Here is a 22,429-nt window from a genome sequence, read left to right on the forward strand (position 1 = left end):
TTATCGTTATTTCTAATATACTTTATTTTCTTTATTTTGTATATTATTTGTTATATATGTTTGCTTGGTTCTTGGTATGTAAATAGTTATTCTTTATAGAAGTATGTTGATAATGTTAGAACAAATTCATTTGATGTATGTTCTCACGTGTTCCTAAAAGAATAAAATCGTAAAACAACCGGGTCATGCAGCATACTGTATGAATGTGCTATTCGGCTAATAATTCCAACCAAAACAGTTTGCGTAATAAGCATTATGATTGTTAAAACCATTTTTATAAGCATAAATCCATAACTGGCTAATATCCCGAGCTCGCTCATTCCGCATCATACGCCACCACAAATTAAACAACGTCAAAAAAACTCAATTCACAACCGACTTCCAAAGCGCTAAACGAAAACAAAAGCATTTGTTTGGTTTTAGTCAAAATCGCCTAGTTTTAAATTCGCCGAAGCACAGAAAAAATACAGTATATGGGCCTGCCAAAAGAGTCGGACTGCGGCCACTTGTCTGAGACTCCTTCCGCATTTTCCTGCGGCTCCGAGGCAGTGACGTGCGCCTCTGAAGGCGGCGTAAGCGCCGGAGGAGCTGGAGGCTGCAGCGCCTCGGAGCGCATCAGACTCGGCCCCTCCCCTCCGCGCTCTGCGGCGGCCCGCCCTACTCACACAAGAGCCCCGTCTGCGTTCTGCCCGAGACTGGGGGTGGGAGAAGGAAACCCGTACGGCCTTGGAAACTAAACAAAAAAATACAACAGGTAGGCCGCCGTGTTTAACACAATCTGAAAGTTTATATTTTTTAAATTCGCGTCTAATGCGGTATTTCGGAGTGAGTTGTGTATTTATCTGTTTGAGGGATTAACGCCGTTGTAATGGCGCGTAGGCCTTTGTTAGCACCGAGCCGCGGCCTTCAGAGGCCTAAAGTAGGCCGCAGAGACGAGACTCTCAAGACCTGCGTGACTGATTCATAAGCAATTACACGTTAATTTCATTTGCAGATGATTACGCAAACAATAATTGTATTGTAGATCGTGTTAAGTGTCACTATGATGGCATTTAAGTATATATTTACAAGATTTGATTAATTATTTCAATGTATTCAAAATGGCGACGCAGCTGAAAGGGGCGTGTTTGGTTTCTATCAGTGGGTGGGGCACTGTTGGCTCCAAGGCTCCGGGAGGGAACGCCCCTTCTTGCTTGTAAACAGATGGGAATAGAAGGGTCAACACTAAATTACAGTATGATTATGGGATTCATGGGAGCCTATTTGGCTTACAGTTGCTGTGCTAAAAGTGTAATAAGGTCATTCCTATTGTGCAAAAAAATAAAAATAAATATGCGTTTGTTTAAAGTAATTCTACATAAAGATAGATTTTCAGAAATATGCACTGGTCAAGATCAGGCACTTAAAATTAATTAATAATTTACATAATGGCAAGCTAAAGTCCAGAGAGGGATTTTTATTTGAATTAGATTTAATGATTTGCATCTTTAAAAAAAAGTATTTATTATATTATGCAGTATATCAAGAAAGACGTGATAATTATTTTCATATTATTACCTATAACTGATAAATGGATTTTTTATTTATTATTATTATTATTATTATTATTATTATTATTATTATTTAATCCTATTGCAAGATAATTCTGATGTAATGTACAGTACAGTCCAAAAGTTTGGAACCACTAAGATTTTTAATGTTTTTAAAAGACGTTTCGTCTGCTCACCAAGGCTACATTTATTTAATTAAAAATACAGTAAAAAACAGTAATATTGTGAAATATTATTACAATTTAAAATAACTGTTTTCTATTTGAATATATTTCACAAAGTAATTTATTCCTGTGATGCAAAGCTGAATTTTCAGCATCATTACTCCAGTCTTCAGTGTCACATGATCCTTCAGAAATCATTCTAATATGCTGATTTGCTGCTCAATAAACATTTATGATTATTTTCAATGTTGAAAACAGTTGTGTACTTTTTTTTTCAGGATTCCTTGATGAATAGAAAGTTCAAAAGAACAGCATTTATCTGAAATACAAAGCTTCTGTAGCATTATACACTACCGTTCAAAAGTTTGGGGTCAGTAAGAATTTTTATTTTTATTTTTTTGAAAAGAAATTAAAGAAATGAATACTTTTATTCAGCAAGGATGCATTAAATCAATCAAAAGTGGCAGTAAAGACATTTATAATGTTACAAAAGATTAGATTTCAGATAAACACTGTTCTTTTGAACTTTCTATTCATCAAATAATCCTGAAAAAAAAATATTGTACACAAATATTTTGTATAATTGTACACATTAAATGTTTCTTGAGCAGCAGATCAGCATATTAAAATGATTTCTGAAGGATCATGTGACACTGAAGACTGGAGTAATGATGCTGAAAATTCAGCTTTGCATCACAGGAATAAATTACTTTGTGAAATATATTCAAATAGAAAACAGTTATTTTAAATTGTAATAATATTTTTTTTTTTTACTGTATTTTTAATTAAATAAATGTAGCCTTGGTGAGCAGATGACACTTCTTTTAAAAACATTAAAAATCTTTGTGGTTCCAAACTTTTGGACTGTACTGTATAATGTAATGATGATTTTGTGCTGTGAAAATCAGACTTTTTCATCTTATGTTCTTACTGTGTCCTCCTGATGGTTTTATTTTCTTTTGCGTTTTGTTTCTGTAGGTCTTATATTATGCAGATGACCAGTGGAGATAATGGATGAAGATGTGACGGCTCTCTCTCTCCATTCCCATGAGCCTAAGATCATATTCCATGGGACAGGTAAAACAAACAATGACTATGATAAAGTCTCTCAGATTGTTGTTTTATGAGCATTAAGATATTTATATACAAATGTGTGGGTTCTTCTACAAAAGAGGGTGATGGAGAAGACGAGGTGGTGGTAGAGCTGCAGGAGTCGGTTCTCGTCTCTGACGTGGAGGGTGAGAAGATTGCAGTGCATGGCCTTGCCCATGAGGAGCTGGTCATCCAGGAAGCTATCGAGGATGTGGTGGCGGAGTATGTGCCGTGCTCAGATGATGACGAAGAGCTGGGCACTATTGCGGTGGAGACCTTGTGTGATGTCACCGGATGATGTGGCTCTGGAGGATGAAGGACTGCGGGTTGATGTGGTGACTGACGCTCAGGTACAGGAGGATCCTGACACCTGTGGAGACTACCTCATGATCTCTTGTGAGTGGCTTCAGCCAGTGAGAATAGAACTTTTGTTGAAAATAATCTGTGAATATTAATTACTCATTGTTCAGAAAGTCGCTGGCCACAGTAAACCGGTTCAGTCATATTTACTGTTGTTCAGCAAATTTTCACAGGCGAAATCTAGCTATTTCAGTTAAGAGATCGGGAATTTCACATAATGGCAATTTTTTGCAATGGGTTCAAGTTGATCATGTGAATTTTCTGCGTTTACCAATAAAAAGCTGCTTGGTTTCAAAGTGACTTCCATGTGAGCTGGGCTTCAAACGTCGCTACATGGTTGACAATAGGCAATGGACCTTTTTTGTTGAAATTTTGCTAATGTTACTGCACCTTTTAGAGTGCATTACATGTTGAATTTTTTTTTTTTTTCTGATTTTAGCCGTGTTTGGACTGAAATGACCCGGAATAATTTGTCCTAGAAACGTTTTTTCCCCCAGACCTGTTGCTGTCTCCATTTCCATTGTGGTCTAAAGTACCATGAAGATTAGCCAAATTAGTCCGGTGACGTAGGACTGTGCGCAACTTTCCAGTTCCTGCTGGATTTTGTCCTCCGCATATAAGCTCGATAAAGCCTGAACCTCGTCATCAGTCCATCGGTGGTATTTCTCTATTGAACTCTATTGTTGATTCGAATAGCAAACAACTCTTACTGTACGCACCGCAACAGATTTTTAAAAATGGTGGTTGAAATAAAATGCTGCGTGGAGTCAGCCAATCAAAATTCATGCGTGAACTCAACCAATCAGCATGTTCAGTGCCCAAGTCCCACCTCGAAAGTTCCTGAAATTTGAAAAAGTACTACCTCGTGAGCAGGGACTTTCTGAGGGGGGAATTTTTACCTGGAACTTCATCTAGACCCTGGTTCCTGCGGTGGAAACACACAGAGTACCATCCCAAAGTCCCTAGGTGTGGAAACGCGGCTTATTATTATTTTTATTTGGGATTTACGATTAATTAGTATAGAAGTACCATGTCAATTTTTTATTATTATTTGGGAGGCAGAATATATTGGTGCCATATCGGTTATCGGCCATTATTTATTTATTAATTATTTATTTATTTATTTATTTATTTATTAATTATTTTAATTTAAAGATTAAGTTATTGGTTGATATTGGATGTTTAATGATCATTTGCTTTATTTTTACATTTAGATTACATTTAACTCTAATTTAACTCTTACTTAAAGGATTAGTTCACTTTAAAATGAAAACTACCCCATGATGTACTCACCCTCAAGCCATCCTAGGTGTATATGACTTTCTTCTTTCTGACGAATACAATCAGAGTTATATTAATATTCACCCTGATGCTCCAAAGTTTTATAATGGCAATGCATGGAAACCACCTGTTTGAGGCATCAAAAAAAAAAAAATTACATCCATCTATCATAAACATGTACTCCACACAGCTTCGTGGGGTTAATAAAGATCTTCTGAAGCGAAGCGATTTGTTTGTGTTAAGAAAAAATATCTATATTTAACACATTTTAAAGTAAAATATCTAGCTTCTGCCAGACCGCCTTCCGTATTTAACTTACGGAAAAAGTGTAACTGACGTTGCGTCTCCCTTTTTTTTTTTTTTTTTTTATTTTTTTTTTTTTATTTATTTATTTTATACTGAACATTGTGATGGCTAAAATGACTTGTATCATTTATAATGATTGATTTTAGTTTTTAAGGTTTTTAGTGGTAATTCATTTAGATAAAGTAGTATAGATTTTTAATATCAATTTTAACAGTTGGTCATAACATGAAAATAATTATCAGCAGCATTGGTGCATATCTTAGTAGTAATAGTAAAGTTAAAAGAATATGCATGTTGTTTGTTTGTCACCATTCGTCTTGGTTTTATTTCAGTGGATGAGGCTGGGAAGGTGGTTTCTGATGAGGATGCTAAAGTCACCATTGAAGGCACTTTAGAAGACTCAGAGGATGTGGACAAGGATGATGAGGGTCAAGAGGTCATCAAAGTATACATTATCAAGGCTCACCCAGGGGAGGAGGACTTGGGTAAATCAGTCTTCTGCATGACATTATTCTTCATTACAAACACTTCTTTTTATTGTATTATTTATATATCTATTTGGTGTTTACACATTTATGGAAAATTTACAGGAGGCACTGTTGACATAGGAGACACTGAGCTTGATGTAGATGAAACCATGGAGCTGGTGGATTCCTCTGGAATGCCTATAAGAGAGAAGATGGTGTACATGTCAATGGATGAAGCCAATCAAAACCAGGATGACATCAGTGAGTCCTGTTACTGTCAGTTTGTGATGAAGACTTTCCTCCAAGTGCCTCTTCCAATACTATGTGTTCTTCCCCCAACAGATGTGGCTAAAATCACAGATGAGGTCTACATGGAAGTGGTGGTGGGTGGTGAGGACCCTGGAAATGCTCAGCGGACACTTGACAGCACATCACTCGGCAAAGACTTCATGCCTGTGGCCTGGGCAGCTGCTTACAGTTAGTGAAACTCATACATGTTTTTTTGGTCATATTCAAAAGTTGCATTGTGCAGTGTTTTCCACAACCAATATTTATGGCTATAAATTTACTACATTAGTTCTGTACAATTAATTATAAAGAAAAATATGCTTTAATGTACCCTAACTCATTTGTATATTTCCTAATAAGGACATTTTCTTACTATGAGATGGACATATGCAGTTATTTTTGTGAATTAATTAGTGAGTTAACCGATAATCACAATTGAGCCTTTTATTATACACATACTTGCACAGGGGATATATACAGTGCCCTCCACTAATATTGACACCCTTAGTAAATATGAGCAAAGGTGGCTGTGAAAATAAATTTGCATTGTTTATCCTTTTGATCTTTCATTAAAAAAAAATCACAAAATTCTAACCTTTAAAGTAAAACAATTGAAAATGGGGGGGAAAGCTCATTATGAAATGAATGTTTTTCTCTAGTTCATAATGGCCACAATTATTGGCACCCAATTAATGCAACGTCCTTTTGCCAAGATAACAGCTTTGAGTCGTCTTCTATAATGCCTGATGATTTTCTATAACACCTGACAAGAGATCAGAGACCATTTCTACATACAGAATCTCTACAGATTCTGTATGTAGAGATTCCCAGCTCCATGTTGGTTGTGCTTCCCTTCAGATTCCCAGCTCCATGTTGGTTGTGCTTCTCTTCAGTTCACTCCACTCATTTTCTTTAGGGTTTAGGTCAGGGGACTGGACGGCCATGGCAGAAGCTTCCTCAGTGACATTTTTTGTGTTGATTTTGATGTTTGTTTTGGATCATTGTCCTGATGGGAGATCCAACCATGGCCCATTATTGGATTTCTAGCAGAAGTGGTCAGGTTTTGATTTTTATCTGTTAGTATTTGATAGTTCATGCGGAAAAATAGGCCCACAACATTAAAGATCCAGCAGTATATTTAACTGTGGGCATGGAGTACTTTTTATCCATGTGTGCACCAAACCCATCTGGTGGGTTTGCTGACAAAAAGCTCTTTTTTTTTTTTTTTTTTTTTAAGTTTCATGTGGCCATAGAAGCCGGTCCTGTTTGAAGTTCCAGTCGTATCTGACAACTGAATATGCTGGAGATTGTTTCTGGATGAGAGCAGAGGATTTTTCTTGAAACCTTTCCAAACAATTTTTGGTGATGTAGGTGCTGTTTGGTATTTATTTATTTATTTATTTTTTTAAGGCTTTCTGAGACTCAAGACTCAACTAATCTCTGCAATTCTCCAGCTGTGATCCTTGGAGAGTCTTTGGCCACTCAAACTTTCCTCCTCACCGCACATTAGGACGATTTAGACACACGTCCTCTTCCAGGCAGATTTGTAACATCTTTAGTTGATTGGAAATTCTTAATTATTGCCCTGATGGTGGAAATGGGGATTTTCAATGTGTTAGTTTTTTTCTTATAGACATTTTCTATTTTGTGAAGCTCAATAATCTTTTGCTGCACATCAGAACTATATTCTTTGGTTTTACTCATTGTGATGAATGATTATAGGAATTTGGCCTTTGTGTTTCCTCATATTTGTACTCCTGTGGAACAGGAAGTCATGGCTGGACAATTGTATGCTCCTAGTCACCCTGGTGTGCTAAAAAATATAAATATTAATGGGAATATACTTCAGAGATATTTTACTCATAAGAATTTCTAGGGGTGCCAATAATCGGAGCCAACCTGTACTGGAGAAAAACAATTTATTTCATAATGTGAGTTGCCCCCCACTTTCAATTGTTGTACTTTGATGAAAGGTTAGATTTTTGTGAATTTTTTTTTATTTTTTATGAAAGATCAAAAGGATAAACAATGCAGATTTGTTTTCACAGCCGCCTTTGCTCATATTTACTAAGGGTGCCAATATTTGTGGAGGACACTGTAAGTGTTTTTGTTCTAACCTTAGAAATGATGTAATGTGTGTCAGGTGGGGAGGAGAGTGAAAGCTGTGAGAACCGGAATGGAGCAGCTAGTGCTCTGCTGCACGTTGATGAGTCTGACATGATCGAAAGACTCAGTCGTCAACGAACCAAGAACAAGAGCAAAAGACGTTCTGAACTTCGTCACGTTCAGACAGGTACATCTCTACTGCTTCACTTTAATTTTTTTTTTTTTATTGAATTTAATTATATAATTTGGTTCATTACAATTATGTACATTTCCATTCAAAAATTTGGGGTCAGTAAGATTTCTTTTTAATTTTTTTTTTTTTTTTTATGTTTTTGAAGTCTTACCATGACGGCATTTATTAGTTCAGTAAAGGAAACATTTTTATTATCATCAATGTTAAGAATATATATATATATATATATATATATATATATATATATATATATATATATATATATATATATATAGTAATATTAAGTTATTGTTCAAAAGACCTTTAAAAGAAATGAATGCTTTTTTCTCAAAAGTTACAGTAAAGATATTTATAATGTTGCAAAAAAAATTATTTCAAATACATGCTGTTCTTTCTAACTTCTTGGTTTTGTGGCAGCACAACTGTTTTCAACATTAATAAAAATAAAGTTTGTTAATAAAAATAAATTAATAAAATAAAAATTAATAAAAATAAATGTTTCTTGTGCACCAAATCAGCATATTAGAATGATTACTGAAGGATCATGTTACACTGAAGACTGGAGTAACGATGCTGAAAATTCAGCTTTGATCACAGGAATAAATTACATTTTAAAATATATTCAAATAGAAAACATCTATTTTAAATAGTAATAATATTTCACAATATCACTGTTTTTGCTGTATATTTTATGGTAAAGGAGACTTCTTTCAAAAGCATTAAAAAAATCTTAACGACCCCAAACTTGTGAACACTAGCGTATATTATATTCATTTTTATTTTATTTTTTTCCAACTTCAGCAATCATCATTGGACCTTACGGCCAGCCTCTTACGGTGTACCCTTGTATGCTGTGTGGGAAGAAGTTCAAGTCACGTGGTTTCCTCAAGCGCCACACCAAGAATCACCATCAGGATGTCGTAAACCGAAAGAAATACCAGTGCACGGACTGTGATTTCACCACTAACAAAAAAGTCAATCTCCACAACCACATGGAGATCCACACCCTCAGCAGTAAAGCACCATTTGAGTGTGAAGTGTGCGGAAAGGAGTTCCACCAGCAGGCGACGCTGTTCTCCCACCGTCTGCAACACCACCACCGAGACTCCAAGCTTCAGATCTCACCACCCACCACCAAAATGCACAAGTGCAAGTTCTGCGAATATGAAACGGCAGAACAAGGACTTCTCAACCGACACCTGCTCGCCGTTCACAGCAAGAATTTCCCTCACATTTGCGTTGAATGTGGGAAAGGCTTCCGGCATCCTTCAGAGCTGAAGAAACACATGAGGACCCACACCGGCGAGAAGCCGTACTCTTGCCTTTACTGCGACTACAAATCAGCCGACTCGTCTAACTTAAAGACGCACGTGAAGACTAAGCATAGCAAAGAGATGCCCTACAAGTGTGACCGCTGTTTCCAGACGTTCGCCGAACACGACGAGCTGTTACAACACGGACTGACGCACGAGGAAGCTAAAACGCACCATTGCACCCACTGTGACCATAAAAGCTCCAATTCTAGTGACCTGAAGCGCCACATCATTTCAGTTCACACCAAAGACTATCCACATAAATGTGAGGTCTGTGGAAAAGGCTTCCACCGGCCGTCCGAGCTCAAGAAGCACTCGGCCGCCCATAAGGCTAAGAAGTTACACCAATGTAGGCATTGCAATTTCAAAATCGCAGATCCATTTGTTCTCAGTCGGCATATTTTGTCAGTGCACACCAAGGAGCAGCAGGCTTTTCCTGACAAAAAGGGTCTTAAGAAGACGTTTGCACTCAGTGCTCATGGGGGTAAGAAAATTTTGGGCGGCGCCGGTTTGTCCAAGGGCCATCGGGAGCGCCGGGTATACCAGTGCCAGTATTGCGACTACAGCACAGGTGATGCTTCTGGCTTCAAAAGGCATGTGATCTCCATCCACACCAAAGACTATCCTCACCGCTGTGACTTCTGCTCAAAAGGCTTCCGAAGACCTTCGGAGAAGAATCAGCACATCATGAGGCATCATAAAGACCTAATGCCTGCCATGTGACCTTTGCAACCTTGGCTGCCATAGCGACACCAATCAGAAAGCCATCAGGAAGAGGTCTGTTCTGATGTAGCTGTGGTCTTCAGGGCCAAAAGCTGACCGTTGGAAAGCCAACTAGAGGCTATTTCAGAGAATCCACCTTTTACACTGCTGTAACGTTTTGAAGACGCATTAATCCAAAGTTTAATCAACCTTTCTTGAGAGTTTAAATCAGAAAAACTAACCGTTGTTCTGACCAGCTTTAGGTTTAATGCGAAAATAGATTAACTTGCATATTAAATTATCAAGGGTGGACGTTAAGTTTTATGTTGCAGCGTCAGGTTATAAATTTGAATTATGACTCCTGTATCGCATGTTACACAAACCATGTTTGAATAGCATTGATGATTGTGGCGTGTATGTGCACATGCGTTTACAAGTACGGAAGTGCTAATGCTTTATTGACTGGTTTCTTAGCTTCAGATAAGCAGAATGTCTAATTAAAATGAATTGGAAATACTCATCTTATGCACTGGCTGCTAAAAAATGTTTTAATTTGAGAGAAAATGGCTGTTCAGCCTAGATAGGGTTTGGGGAAACTCACTTTTCATCAGTGCAAAAGGTTCTTCTAACCAAAATGCATCGCCAACATTGGCGAACTGACAAATTCAAGCTGATATTTAATAAAGAAAACGACTAGAATGTAATGTAGAACAGGTTTTCTTGCTAATAGTCACAAGGAAAAAAAAATATTACAAGTATTTCTCAACTCATAAGAGATGTTGAGATCTGATCAGTGCAGTCAATCAAATCAGGCCGAATGGCTGGTAATCTAAATTTGTTTTAATTTAGACGCTAGTATGTTTGTGTATTTCTTGAATGTTGCCGTTTGGCTTCTGGTCTGTTTGTTGTAAAACTCACCCTCAAATTATTATTATTATTATTATTATTATTATTAAGACGTTTAGGGTAAATTTTATTTTTTACACAGATACTGAAAATGTATAATTTGGAATAAAGAGATTCTAAAAGATGTTATGTTATGTGTATAAGAAATATTTGTAAATACAGAAGTAATAAACAGTATTTTGTGTCCAAAATGTTTGGGGTTTTTTTCATAGTAAAATGGAGAATTTGAATGAATCACACCAACATTTGTCATTTGTAAACCAATTTAATTCAACAGCAGTAAACAAAACCACCAAAGAAAAAAAAAAAGAGAACTGTTAATAAAAAAAAAAAAAAAATTTGTAGGTGTGGCATTAGTGATAAGACATGTCTTTTCCAACATCAACACCAAAAAGAAAACCTTGCACGTCAATACAGTTAAACTTAGTAAAATGCATCATTTGGACAAGGTAATACTTTTCCATCGTGTCCCCCTGCTTGAGACGTCCTTTGGATAAGCTCTGGAGTTGCAAATTGATTCGACATAACTGTGTTTAAGGCACAAAGTGAAAAAGACCAAAACCAAGCAGACGAAGGCCAGCAAATTCAGATCTGTTTTTCAGGTGAAATGATCAGACCAGCTGAAGTTGTCTTTGTCCTTAATGGTTGATGATGAGATGCTTAGGCATCTGAGCATTCTCCTGTAAAACAGGATATTAATATTAATTTTTAAGTGTATTATAATTTAAATTTACATGATCAGTGACCTGGTGATCGATTAATATCTTTAAAATGTACCGTTTGGTGGCAGCATGGCAATGTTTTCCTCAAGGATGCCGGTGTCCAGAGAGAACTGCCTGAACTTTTCCTTCAAATCATCAGTAATTTCTGTGGTACGACCTGTGATAGTGACACATTCAGAGTTCGTTCAGCATCTATTTGTGAAAACATGTAATCTATATTGTGTACAAAGCGAGCTCTTACTGTAAAGTTTGTTGAGAACCTCAGACACGTCTCCCTTGGTCTTTATGGTGTGAACGAGCGCGTACTCGTCAAATTTGGCGTCAACCACGCGCATGTCATTGTCATTTTGCCAACCTGATAAAATCGAACACATTTAGGCTAAGGAAACAAAGTACGATGATAAAAAGCAATTTAACCATTAGATGAAAGCAAAAGCAGGAAGACTTACGCTGGCTGTGGAAGACAAAACGTCCTGGAGTCTCAGTTTTCTTGGCAAGGTGCGTCATTCTCCAGCAGGAACCATCACTCCTAAGAAACAAATGAAGGAATAAGTTATTGTTAAAAGAACATTTATCAAAACTCTTCTCCTTGGACATACAATAAAGCTAACTTGAGCTTACTTTAGATTAGAGTAACTGAGGTCAAGGTCTCCGTCCGCGGTAGCCGTCAGCATGGCAGCTCCCATTTTCATGTCATCCTTGTGACTGACAAACCATTTTGCATTTGTAGCAAAGCCAACGAGATACCACTTTCCTCCCATCTGTAGAGAATGAATACAACTATTTTAGTCCAACAAAACCTGCTAACCTGCTTAACACCTCTGAGATAGTGTTTTACAGTAAAAACGACAGTATATTTGATTTTACCTTCTCCAGGTCGAAGTCAGTCATAGGCATGACTTCAGCAGAGGCGAACACTGCACAGAGCAGAACGCACAGCATCTTCAACACGACAGTCATGGCTGCAGAAGTCTAGGGTTCTCTCTCTGTTTGCAGTTCAGAAGGTAAAGTTGGCTGTGTGGAGGAGACGAATGGCAGCCGCTGTTTTATCCTCAGTGAGCCCCCCAAACCCTCCTTCCTTCAGTCCCTCCCACCTCCACAGACAGCAGGAATGATAATTACAGTCGTTACACAACGTGCAACACGCACGTGTGGATTTTTCCAGGTATATGTGGGTTTGAGATCATTCTTGATGCTTTTTATGACCCCCGGGCTGATGCCCAGGTTTGACCTTCAAAATACATGCAAACATTTTTTTTTTTTTTTTGAAAGAAGTCTCTCACAGGCATTTAATTGGTCAAAAATACTGTAAAACAGCACTATTATGAAATATTATTACAATTTAAAATAACTGTTTTCTATTTTAATATATTTTAAAAATGTCATTTATTCCTGTGATGCAAAGCTGGATTTCCAGCATCATTACTCCAGTCTTCAGTGTCACATGATCCTTCAGAAATCATTCTAATATGCTGATTTGGTGTTTAAGAAACATTACTTCTTATCATTAATGTTGTTCTGACTAATATTTTTGTGGAAAACAATACATTTTTAGGATTCTTTGATGGATAGAAGGTTCAGAAGAACTTGAAATAGAGATCTTGTGTAACAATTATAAATGTCTTTGATGTCATTTTTGATGATTTAATTGCAAATTTACCGAATAAAGGCCCATTTATGCCAAGGATGATAATTATAACTATAAAGTTTTAATAATCATTCTAATTCTATGAGAATAAGGAAGTTCAGATGACAGCTATTAAAGATAATGACATAGAGGAATGTTATTATCGATGTTGAAAATGTGCTGCTTAATATTTTTGTGGAAACTGATACTTACAGATTACTTTGATGAATAGAAAGTTTTAAGAAAACAGCATTTATTTGAAATAAAAATGTTTTTAACATTATAAATGTCTTTACTATCACTTTTAATCAGTTTAGCCTAATGCATCCTTGATGAAGAAACAATTTTATTTCTTTAAAATATATATACATACATACATACATATATATATATATATATATATATATACATATATATATATCTTACTGACCCCAAACTTTTGAACAATATGTAAATTGCAAATTATGTTCTGAATTAAGACTCAATAATGCAATGCAAAATATCAAAATGCATAGCAGCATTTGCTGTTGTGTAGCTTTCGATTTCCATATGTTAAGTACTATATGGCAGGTGCTGCAGAAACAAGTTGAGTTGAAAGTTCATTTCTGTGTTTAATGTTTTTCCATAAGAAAATGATTTCCTTTGGATACTTTTTGGAATGTTGGATGGATATGCAACATGTTTACCACTTTGTGTTGTGTAACTCTGAAAAGGGTGGGCAGGCAGAGTCTTGTTTTGAGAGTTACATCACAAACCACATAATCTTACCAAGATTCCTTTGTCTTGTTTTATAAGAACTTTTTTTTACATCAAGAATGGCTTGAGGAAAAACACCACTTTCGATGCATATTTCCAAGGATGTAACCTAATATTATGGATTAGGGGGATGGGCCTTTCTCAATTTGTAGGTCCCACTTATCATAGTGCTTGTTATGTTAAATGCTATTGTTCATGATCAAAGTTTAAAATGTCATTTTTAAAACACACAAAACCTTGAAATTACAAAATAACTTTATTTTTGTAATTCTCACAGTGCTCAAAATCAAAGATGCAGGCCAGTCAGTCTTAGGTCATATCTGGTGGAGAAGAAATTATAGAGTTGTTAGGCAAAACTTAGATATTATACAAAGTTATGCAGGATTTTTTTTTTGTTTTTTGTTTTTTTTTGTTACAAAACCTAATTTGAGGTTATGCAAGTTTAGCAACACATGCCTTTAAAACCAAAAACGTGATTATAACACAAGCGGGAGATGCACAATTGGTTGGATTGGCTCTTTTTGGAGGATGTAAAAATTTCTTTCAACCAATCAGTAAATGTTGCCTGACACCAAGCAACGGCGCTGAGAAGTTAAGAAATATGATTCATTTAGCGAATCGATTCTTTTGAATCAGTTCGCAGAACTTCTCGCACGGGGTTTTAAGTGCTATTGTATATAGTGAAATAAATATTCAGGTAAAGAGTTTATCACTCTGTATTCGAATACTTTGTTTATTCTGTCAATGTTCTTCATTATTGTCGATTATTTATATACGCATTGCGAATCGGTACATTTGAATCTTTAAAAAGAACCAATACAAAATAACGTTTCGTTCGCGAATATGATTTATATTAGAATATAACAATTATTGGATTACTTCACAATATAGGCTTACATGTCTTACATCATAAAATATCACTTAGCCGATGTAAAACAAACACATTTAGATCTTACCCAGGACCTTTTCTGTGGACTCGCAGAACCCTGGAAAAGAGTCTCGAGTCAAAAAGAGTTTATTAACCGATTTATTATAACAGGACTATTTGTCCATTGTCTCACCATAGTCGGGATACTGGAAAATGACGTCCAATCCCAAATTGAATGTCTTTGCACGATCCTCAAACGTATCCACGATTTTATCAGGCACTTCACTCGACCGTCCTTTCAAAAGAAACAAATGATTTATTGAAACGATGCACTTTTTCACAATAGGCTCCACAAATACTGATGGTCAAAAAATGGTCATTTGTAAAACACACGTGGGCTTTTTAGATAACCCTAATGGAAACACAATATACTGATGCCATTATGACAATAAAGGATGTGTGTGAGAAGTTTATAGGCTAAAATAGGCACTATTAAAACCTACCATATAGTTTCATGGTAATTTTCCCTGCTCTCTTAAAAACCAACATTGCATATGAGCTGTAGTCCGTCTCAAGCACCATTATGTCCATATTCTCATCAGGTCTCTTACCTGCATAAAGGAATGATGAAAAGACAGTAGCTTCAAAATGATTATGAGACTTACAAACATTTGAATGACACTGTAGGCTATTTGATTAAAAAAAAAAAATCAAACCAAGTGACATTTATTTTTTAGGGTTTAAATTATAATATATAAGATATAGGCTACTGTTTAAAATGAAGACAGGTATTTGGACAAATAATTTGTCAAACTAGTGGGACTCTGCCTGTGTGAAGCTGATAGGAAAATAATAATAATAAAAAAAGATGTTATAGCATTATTTGCAAATATTTTGTTGTTAATGCAATTATGTTAATACCTAATGAGTCATTCTACGAAACGGGTGCCATTTCCACTTTGCACTTTTCTAAATTTTCATTAAGAGCAAACTTTTTTTTAAACAAACATACAACTTGAAAGATATGTTAATCCTCCAAAAAACACATTTTCCCACCTCAGGCACAAAATCTTTATTAATATTATCCTTTTTATTTAGGCAAGACAGCCATTCTTGTACCACCCCGTCACGGACAAAATGTATGCCATTGGAGTAGTAAAAGAAGAAATAGATTTTTAAAATCTAATGTTTTCCTAATAGTAAAATGTCCCTTTTTTGGAAACCATCAATAGAAAGTCTGTAATTTATTTTTATTTTTTTTATTCTTAGATTTTTAATCTTGAAATATGAATTTGACCTTTCAATGGCCTCATTGTTTGTACTGAAATAATTAATTCACTGAAAAAATACAAATAAAGTTACATTTATCTGATTAGTCCACACAACAAGAACATAATTCAACATTAATTTATGTACTATTTCATTTTCTTTCCATAAACTTTTAACAAAATGACCCTGTGACGGGGTGGTAAATGTGACGGGGTGGTAAATGATGTGACGGGTGGTATGGACAAAGTGTATCTCTATATGATCTGCTGGTTTTAAAATTTAAAAACTGGGGGAGGGGAGACATTCAAATTGAGTAAAAAGTGTGAGAGTGATATAGTGAGTGAGTGAATGAGTGAATTAATGAACCAAACAGTGTTGCCAAGTCTGGGTTTTTCCCGCAAAATTGGGCTAGGCTACTTTTACACTGTTGCCGCGGGTTGTTTTTCATGTCCACGGGTTGAAGTGAGCCCAAAAAACATGCTATTTAGCCCTTGGAATGCACATTTTACCACGGGAACCTTGCCAAAAAGAAAAAGTTTTACCCCCAAGAATGTGATTTTTATCGAGGGACATTTTGGGATGAAATTTACCACCCCGTCACATACCACCCCGTCACAAAAACACTACTGTATTTGTCCAGAGAGAAAATACTAGTAACACTTTGTTACAGTATATACACTTGTACTTGTACTTGTACTACAGTAAACTGTGCATATGTTAACCAAATGACATTAAACAAAACCCTAACCATAACCCTAATATCACTAACCAAAATGTTATAATGAGTTAAATGCAGGTCTACTGTCATTTATGAAAGTGTCATGCTTAATCATTGCTGGTTGTCTGAGTTTTTTCCCAAACCTTTTCCTTTGACTGACTGTCAGATGTAAGCAGTCCAGGTCAAGGAAAATTTCACAACTAGGAAACCATCAGTTTAGATAGTGGTAAGAATGACAGACTTTGAACTCTGGTCTGGTGGTCAGTGGAGTTCAGTCTGCACCAGATACCTACCTTTGAGAAAGAGCTGGCCAGGGGTCTTTGTTTTCATGTAGTTCTGCTTGATCTCCCAGCACTCAAAATTGCTGACATTAGGAAAAAGCACAATGGATGAATACATTCTAATCTCATTCATTTGAATTATAATTTTAAAATAATATAATTGATGTAAAATAATTTTATATATATATAATTTTATTATATAAAATAACATGTTTTTTATGTTTAATTTGAATCATTGAATAGTTTTAGACATGTCTTAGCAATTTAAATAAAAGAGAAACAAATTATTCTGAAAAGACAAGTTGTTTCTTGACAATCCATTGCTTTTGCTGCATCAGCTATAATTATCTAATAGTGTAATGCTGGTGCCAAGCTGTCTAGGACCCGAGGGCTACTTTCTAAGAAAACAAAGGACTTTTCTTGGAAATTAACATTTGAACTCTCCCGCAAAATTAGCCTTCTCATCCAAGACACAATCACACTGATTAGATCAGTCATCACACCTCAGTACTGTCTTATCTGCATTTCTTTTATTCTATCCCCCACCCCTCTCTCTCTCTCTCTCTCTCTCTCTCTCTTCTTTCCACATGCTGAGATCACCTAATTCACCCAAAAAATCTATATGTGACCCTGGACCACAAAACCAGTCATAAGTCGCATGGGTACATTTGTAGCAATAGCCAACAATACATTGTATGGGTCAAAATTATAGATTTTTCTTTTTAAGCCAAAAATCATTAGGATATTAAGTAAAGATCATGTTCCATGAAGATATTTTGTAAATTTCCTACCGTAAATATATCAAAAATTTATTTTTGTTAGTGGATATGCATTGCTATGGACTTCGTTTGGACAACTTTATTGGCGATTTTCTCAATATTTTAATTTTTTTGCACCCTCAGGTTCCAGATTTTCAAACAGTTGTTTCTCGGTAAAATACTGAATAAATCCTAATTTCAAAAAATTGACCCTTATGACAGGTTTTGTGGTCCTGGGTCACATATGGATTAATGTGAACAATTGCTAAACATGTTTGGTATCTTTTTAAGTGTCTCAGTGTGACTACAAAGGTCTCATCCCGTTTTAGAACTTTGCTCATTGTGGAGGGTGTCCCCTTTCATAGGCTCTTTGATGCAAATTACATTCTGTCCCCAATAAGGTAAAACTACCCAGGTCTGGGACCTTAATTAATGCAAATTCCAATAGTTAATTCATGCCTTCATTTGGAGGATGTTTTGTCTTGTTTTGGGGGTGAGTATTTTTGAGCATTTAAAGAAATGTTGCAAAGGGCTCAGGGCCACATTAGCCTGTAATGCCGATAGTCTTCCATACACTCAGCTTTATGTATTTTTCAGATGTCAGATTTCTGAACATTTGATGTTTTGTATTTATTATCTTCGATGTATGTAATTTGCATGATACATTTACCTGACTAATAATAAATTGTTACATCTGATTTTATTTTGATCTACTTTTAAATTATAAACTTTAGCACTGTAGATTATGCCTACGTTGCATCCATGTTTCCGCAAATCTGCATCCATGGTTAAGCACATAGAGCTCAGGATAGATGAAGCATGGGGCAAATCAGGCGAGAGAGACTATCCCCCGGTTTCACAGACAAGGCTTAAGCTAGTCCCAGACTAAAATGCATATTGTAGCTGTTTTAACTGAAAGCAATTTGCACTGACATATCTTAAAATATGTCAGTGCCATTGTTTTGTCACAAGATGCATACCATTAATGTTTTTTCTAGGGCATGTTTATAAAAGCTACTTAAATGCTCTAATTGAACTAAGGCCTAATCCAGATGTTCGATTACGGTATATCGCTGCTCACGTATTTTGAACTTTATTTTATCCCCTAAACGAAGAACGAAAAAGAACTTCGTTTGAAGTATATCGGGGCCTTTAGTCTAAGTCCTGTCTGTGAAACCAGGCCTAACTATTTAACTTTAGTTAAGTTGTTATGCAGTTGCATTCACTGTAGGGGGCTAGACAAAAATACTATTGAAATTATAGCAAACATATTTCATGGTAGCAATAACCTCTGGTTATTGACTCAGCTTTATTCAAGTTGTTATATAGTTAGATTAAAAGGGGCTAGACAAAAAACTATTGGCTAAAAATAATATCAAACATCATTTTAGTTTGAGCTTTAACTAAGTTGTAGGGGACTAAACTATTTAAAGGTGCAGTGTGTAAATTTTAGCAGCGTCTAGCGGTGAAGTTGTGAATTGCAATATAGAGAAGCTGGCGATTTAACATGTAAGGAGACCCGCGGTGTATGTAGATAGAAATGGCTCATTCTAAGGTAATAAAAACATAACAGTTCATTATGTAGGCATAATCATATTTATACACCACTGAAAACATAGTTATGTATATTATATTGCATTTCTGTCAATAAAGTTACACATTGCACCTTTAAATAATGGCATACTGGCGAGTTTGTGACCATGAGATCCACGCTAATGAACGGTATGGTGACAAAACTGGTCTTTCCTCGAAATCGGGTCTCCATTAGGACGTCAAGTGATCCCATTGGCTCAAAATACTTTTAATAGGTAGGATACTCTCTTTAAATAGGTAGCGCCTGATTACAATTCCTACAAAATATAGATAAATGTTTGAACTAGTAGGCCTACAATCAAAAGTAAAGGGTTAAAGGATTAGTCCACTTTCAAATAAAATTTGCTCACCCCCATGTCTTTCACGATGTTCATGTCTTTCTTTCGTCAGTTGAAAAGAAATTAAGGTTTTTGATGAAAACATTCCAGGATTATTCTCCTTATAGTGGACTTCAATGGCCTCCAAACGGTTGAAGGTCAAAATTACAGTTTCAGTGCAGCTTCAAAGGGCCTTAAATGATACCAGACGAGGAATAAGGGTCTTATCTAGCAAAACGATATTCAACTTACGGAACGAACGCGGCACCAGTTTCGTTTTATTCCATAAGTAGAATAGGGAAGGCGTAGGACATAAGCTTTTTGAAGAATACGGAAAGCGGAAGCACATACACGGCGATCATTTGTGCCTATAAAGCATATACAGTTGTATTTTTTCCTATCGTTTCGCTAGATAAGACCCTTATTCCTCGTCTGGTATCGTTTAAAGCCCTTTGAAGCTGCACTGAAACTCTAATTTTGACCTTCAACCGTCTGGAGTCCATTGAAGTCCACTATAAGGAGAATAATCCTGGAATGTTTTCATCAAAAACCTTTATTTCTTTTCGACTGAAGAAAGAAAGACATGAACATCTTGGATGACATGGGGGTGAGGAAATTATCAGGAAAATTTTATTTGAAAGTGGACTAATCCTTTAAATAGAATAATCAAATGTCTAGGTAGCCTAAATTAGCATATTATATAAATGACCAATAGCCCAATCCAATGCCATTCCAACCGAAATTCGAGGTCATGATAAAATGGAGTCAGATAAGAGTTTAATTTAGGCCTAACTTAAAGCTGCAGTCCGCAACTTTTTTTGTGTTCAAAATGTACAAAGACATATAATGAGAATGTACAACATGAACCCATTTTCCAAACCGTGTTTTTGTCTTATCCTGAATCATTATGGTACACTTATAATAAGTGTTTATATTCGGACTATTTCAGACCAGACTGGTAGGACTCGCCGCAGAGTATCACAGTAACTGCGTAACTCGCCATAGACATACACAGAGAAAAGTAGCTCCGGCTAGAATGTTCCTCCGCAAGACGCGTACAGTTCTGTTTATTAACCGCTAGAGGGCCAAAAATCGCGGACAGCAGCTTTAAAATTCTTTAATAAGTAACCGAAGACACAAAAATAGCTGGAAACCTTAAGCCACACCATTGGACACACCACATTGGGTGGACCTTACAAGGGTCAATACAACAAAATCTTAATCTTGATTAAGATCTTAATCTTAATTTTACCAATATTCGGAGTAATCAATATTATAAAGCGAACTAAAATCAGCTGGCAAGACTTGAACTCAGTAAAGTGCTCCCCCTTGTGACATAAGGAGTACTTACAGTTTTCTCACAGTGCTGACAGACACCTTGTCACCAGTGACAGTCCAAGTGACAGTCGTGCTCTCCACTTTGAAGCCGCTTTCCAGAAGATTCTTACACCGTGATGCTACAGTAAGCAGGTACCACTTCCCACTCATCTAGAGAGAGTGTTGTGTGTGTGTTTTTTTTAAATAAGATAGTGTAAATATAATTCTGTGTGCATACTGCATTTATAAAGAAATATATTTGCCGTCTGGGACAAGATTAATGGCCTATAAATGTGAATAATGTTCATATGATGAGCCTTTTTAATTCAACGTGCCAAAACGAATTAACTTAATTGCTTTGACATAAAGGATGTTGAAATATACCTGATCAATGTTGATGTTTTGACCTGGAGCTAGTTTTTCAATAGCTTTTTCTGCCTCGGATTTCTTTGGCTTCGGTGGTGTTGGTTTAAACCGTGCTCTTCGTGCCTCGGCAGGCTCCCAGAAACTGAGCCACGCGAGCACAAAGAACAGATGTAGCCAAAAGCGACTCATGAAATCAGTTGTTTTTTTATCTGTCTCTTTACTAAAACGCGTTATAACAACCCTCCTCTACAGCTCTGCTAGACATTCGCTAATAAGAGTCGGTAAACTGTCCAGTGTTGCCACACACAGATTAGGATGATGACCCTCTCCTCAAGTTTATCATTAACCCCTCGACAAACCCACACAAAATGTCGATTTCTGACAATATTCACTTTAATACAACCAAACATGACATTTACAAACTATTTTTTGTCATACATTCTTAAAAGGAAAGGTTATTTATTGGCATCAATTTTCCATGAGGAACCTTTTACATCCATGGAAACTTTCTATTTAATAAAGGTTCTTTTAAATGTTCTTCAAACTAAGCAAAAATGGTTCTTTTAAGTGTTGACTGAAAGGTTCTTTTCTTCTATGGCTTCACTGTGAAACTCCCTTTTGAACCTTTATTTTTATGAGTGTAAAGTGAGTGCATTCTCAGATTTTAAAGGGATAGTTCACCCAAAAATGAAAATTGTCATCATTTACTCACCCCTAAGATGTTCCAAACCTGTATGAATTTCTTTCTTATGCTGAACATAAACGAAGATATTTTGAAGAATGTCGGTAACCAAACAGTTGATGGGTCCCATGTTTTGTTGTTGTTGTTTTCTCCATACTATGGAAGTCAGTGGAGTCAATCAATTGTTTGGTTACTGACATTCTTCAAAATATCTTCGTTTGTGTTCAGCAGAAGAAAGAAATTCATACAGGTTTGGAACAACTTGAGGGAGAGTAAATGATGACAGAATTTTCATTTTTGGGTGAACTACCACTTTAATGTACATTTATATGCAAAATTCATCATTACTGTGGATAGGAAAATAATGACACCTTTTTGAGGTGGGGGATATGGGATGTTTAATCTGCAACTTTCTCTTCACACAACC

At 36.1% G+C, this 22,429-nt stretch overlaps 3 protein-coding genes across 3 annotated transcripts; 1 reads left to right on the forward strand and 2 right to left on the reverse strand.

The window, feature by feature from the left end:
• The first annotated feature begins 228 nt into the window (after positions 1–228).
• zfx (zinc finger protein X-linked) lies at positions 229–11,183 on the forward strand. Its single transcript, XM_048175433.1, is given in 9 exon segments — positions 229–754; positions 2,693–2,791; positions 2,887–3,083; positions 3,085–3,202; positions 5,086–5,238; positions 5,344–5,481; positions 5,563–5,697; positions 7,652–7,801; positions 8,609–11,183. Coding segments are annotated over 8 exon segments (2,193 nt in total). The 5' UTR covers positions 229–754; positions 2,693–2,724; the 3' UTR covers positions 9,844–11,183.
• LOC125258486 (lipocalin-like) lies at positions 10,974–12,484 on the reverse strand. The gene is made up of 6 exons (XM_048175446.1): positions 12,318–12,484; positions 12,072–12,211; positions 11,900–11,979; positions 11,692–11,805; positions 11,506–11,607; positions 10,974–11,408 (listed from the first exon to the last, which is right to left on the reverse strand). Exons 1-6 carry the CDS (start codon positions 12,408–12,410, stop codon positions 11,389–11,391), a joined length of 549 nt encoding a protein of 182 aa, XP_048031403.1. The 5' UTR covers positions 12,411–12,484; the 3' UTR covers positions 10,974–11,388.
• A 1,586-nt stretch (positions 12,485–14,070) lies between these two features.
• Positions 14,071–21,617, reverse strand: c8g (complement component 8, gamma polypeptide). Its single transcript, XM_048175445.1, has 7 exons — positions 21,339–21,617; positions 20,989–21,125; positions 16,982–17,052; positions 15,205–15,312; positions 14,895–14,996; positions 14,790–14,819; positions 14,071–14,153 (listed from the first exon to the last, which is right to left on the reverse strand). The coding sequence occupies exons 1-7, from the start codon at positions 21,507–21,509 to the stop codon at positions 14,143–14,145; spliced, it is 630 nt and encodes a 209-aa protein (XP_048031402.1). The 5' UTR covers positions 21,510–21,617; the 3' UTR covers positions 14,071–14,142.
• Between the last annotated feature and the right edge of the window lie 812 nt (positions 21,618–22,429).

Source organism: Megalobrama amblycephala, linkage group LG22, assembly GCF_018812025.1.
Source record: "Megalobrama amblycephala isolate DHTTF-2021 linkage group LG22, ASM1881202v1, whole genome shotgun sequence".
Lineage (NCBI taxonomy): Eukaryota > Metazoa > Chordata > Actinopteri > Cypriniformes > Xenocyprididae > Megalobrama > Megalobrama amblycephala.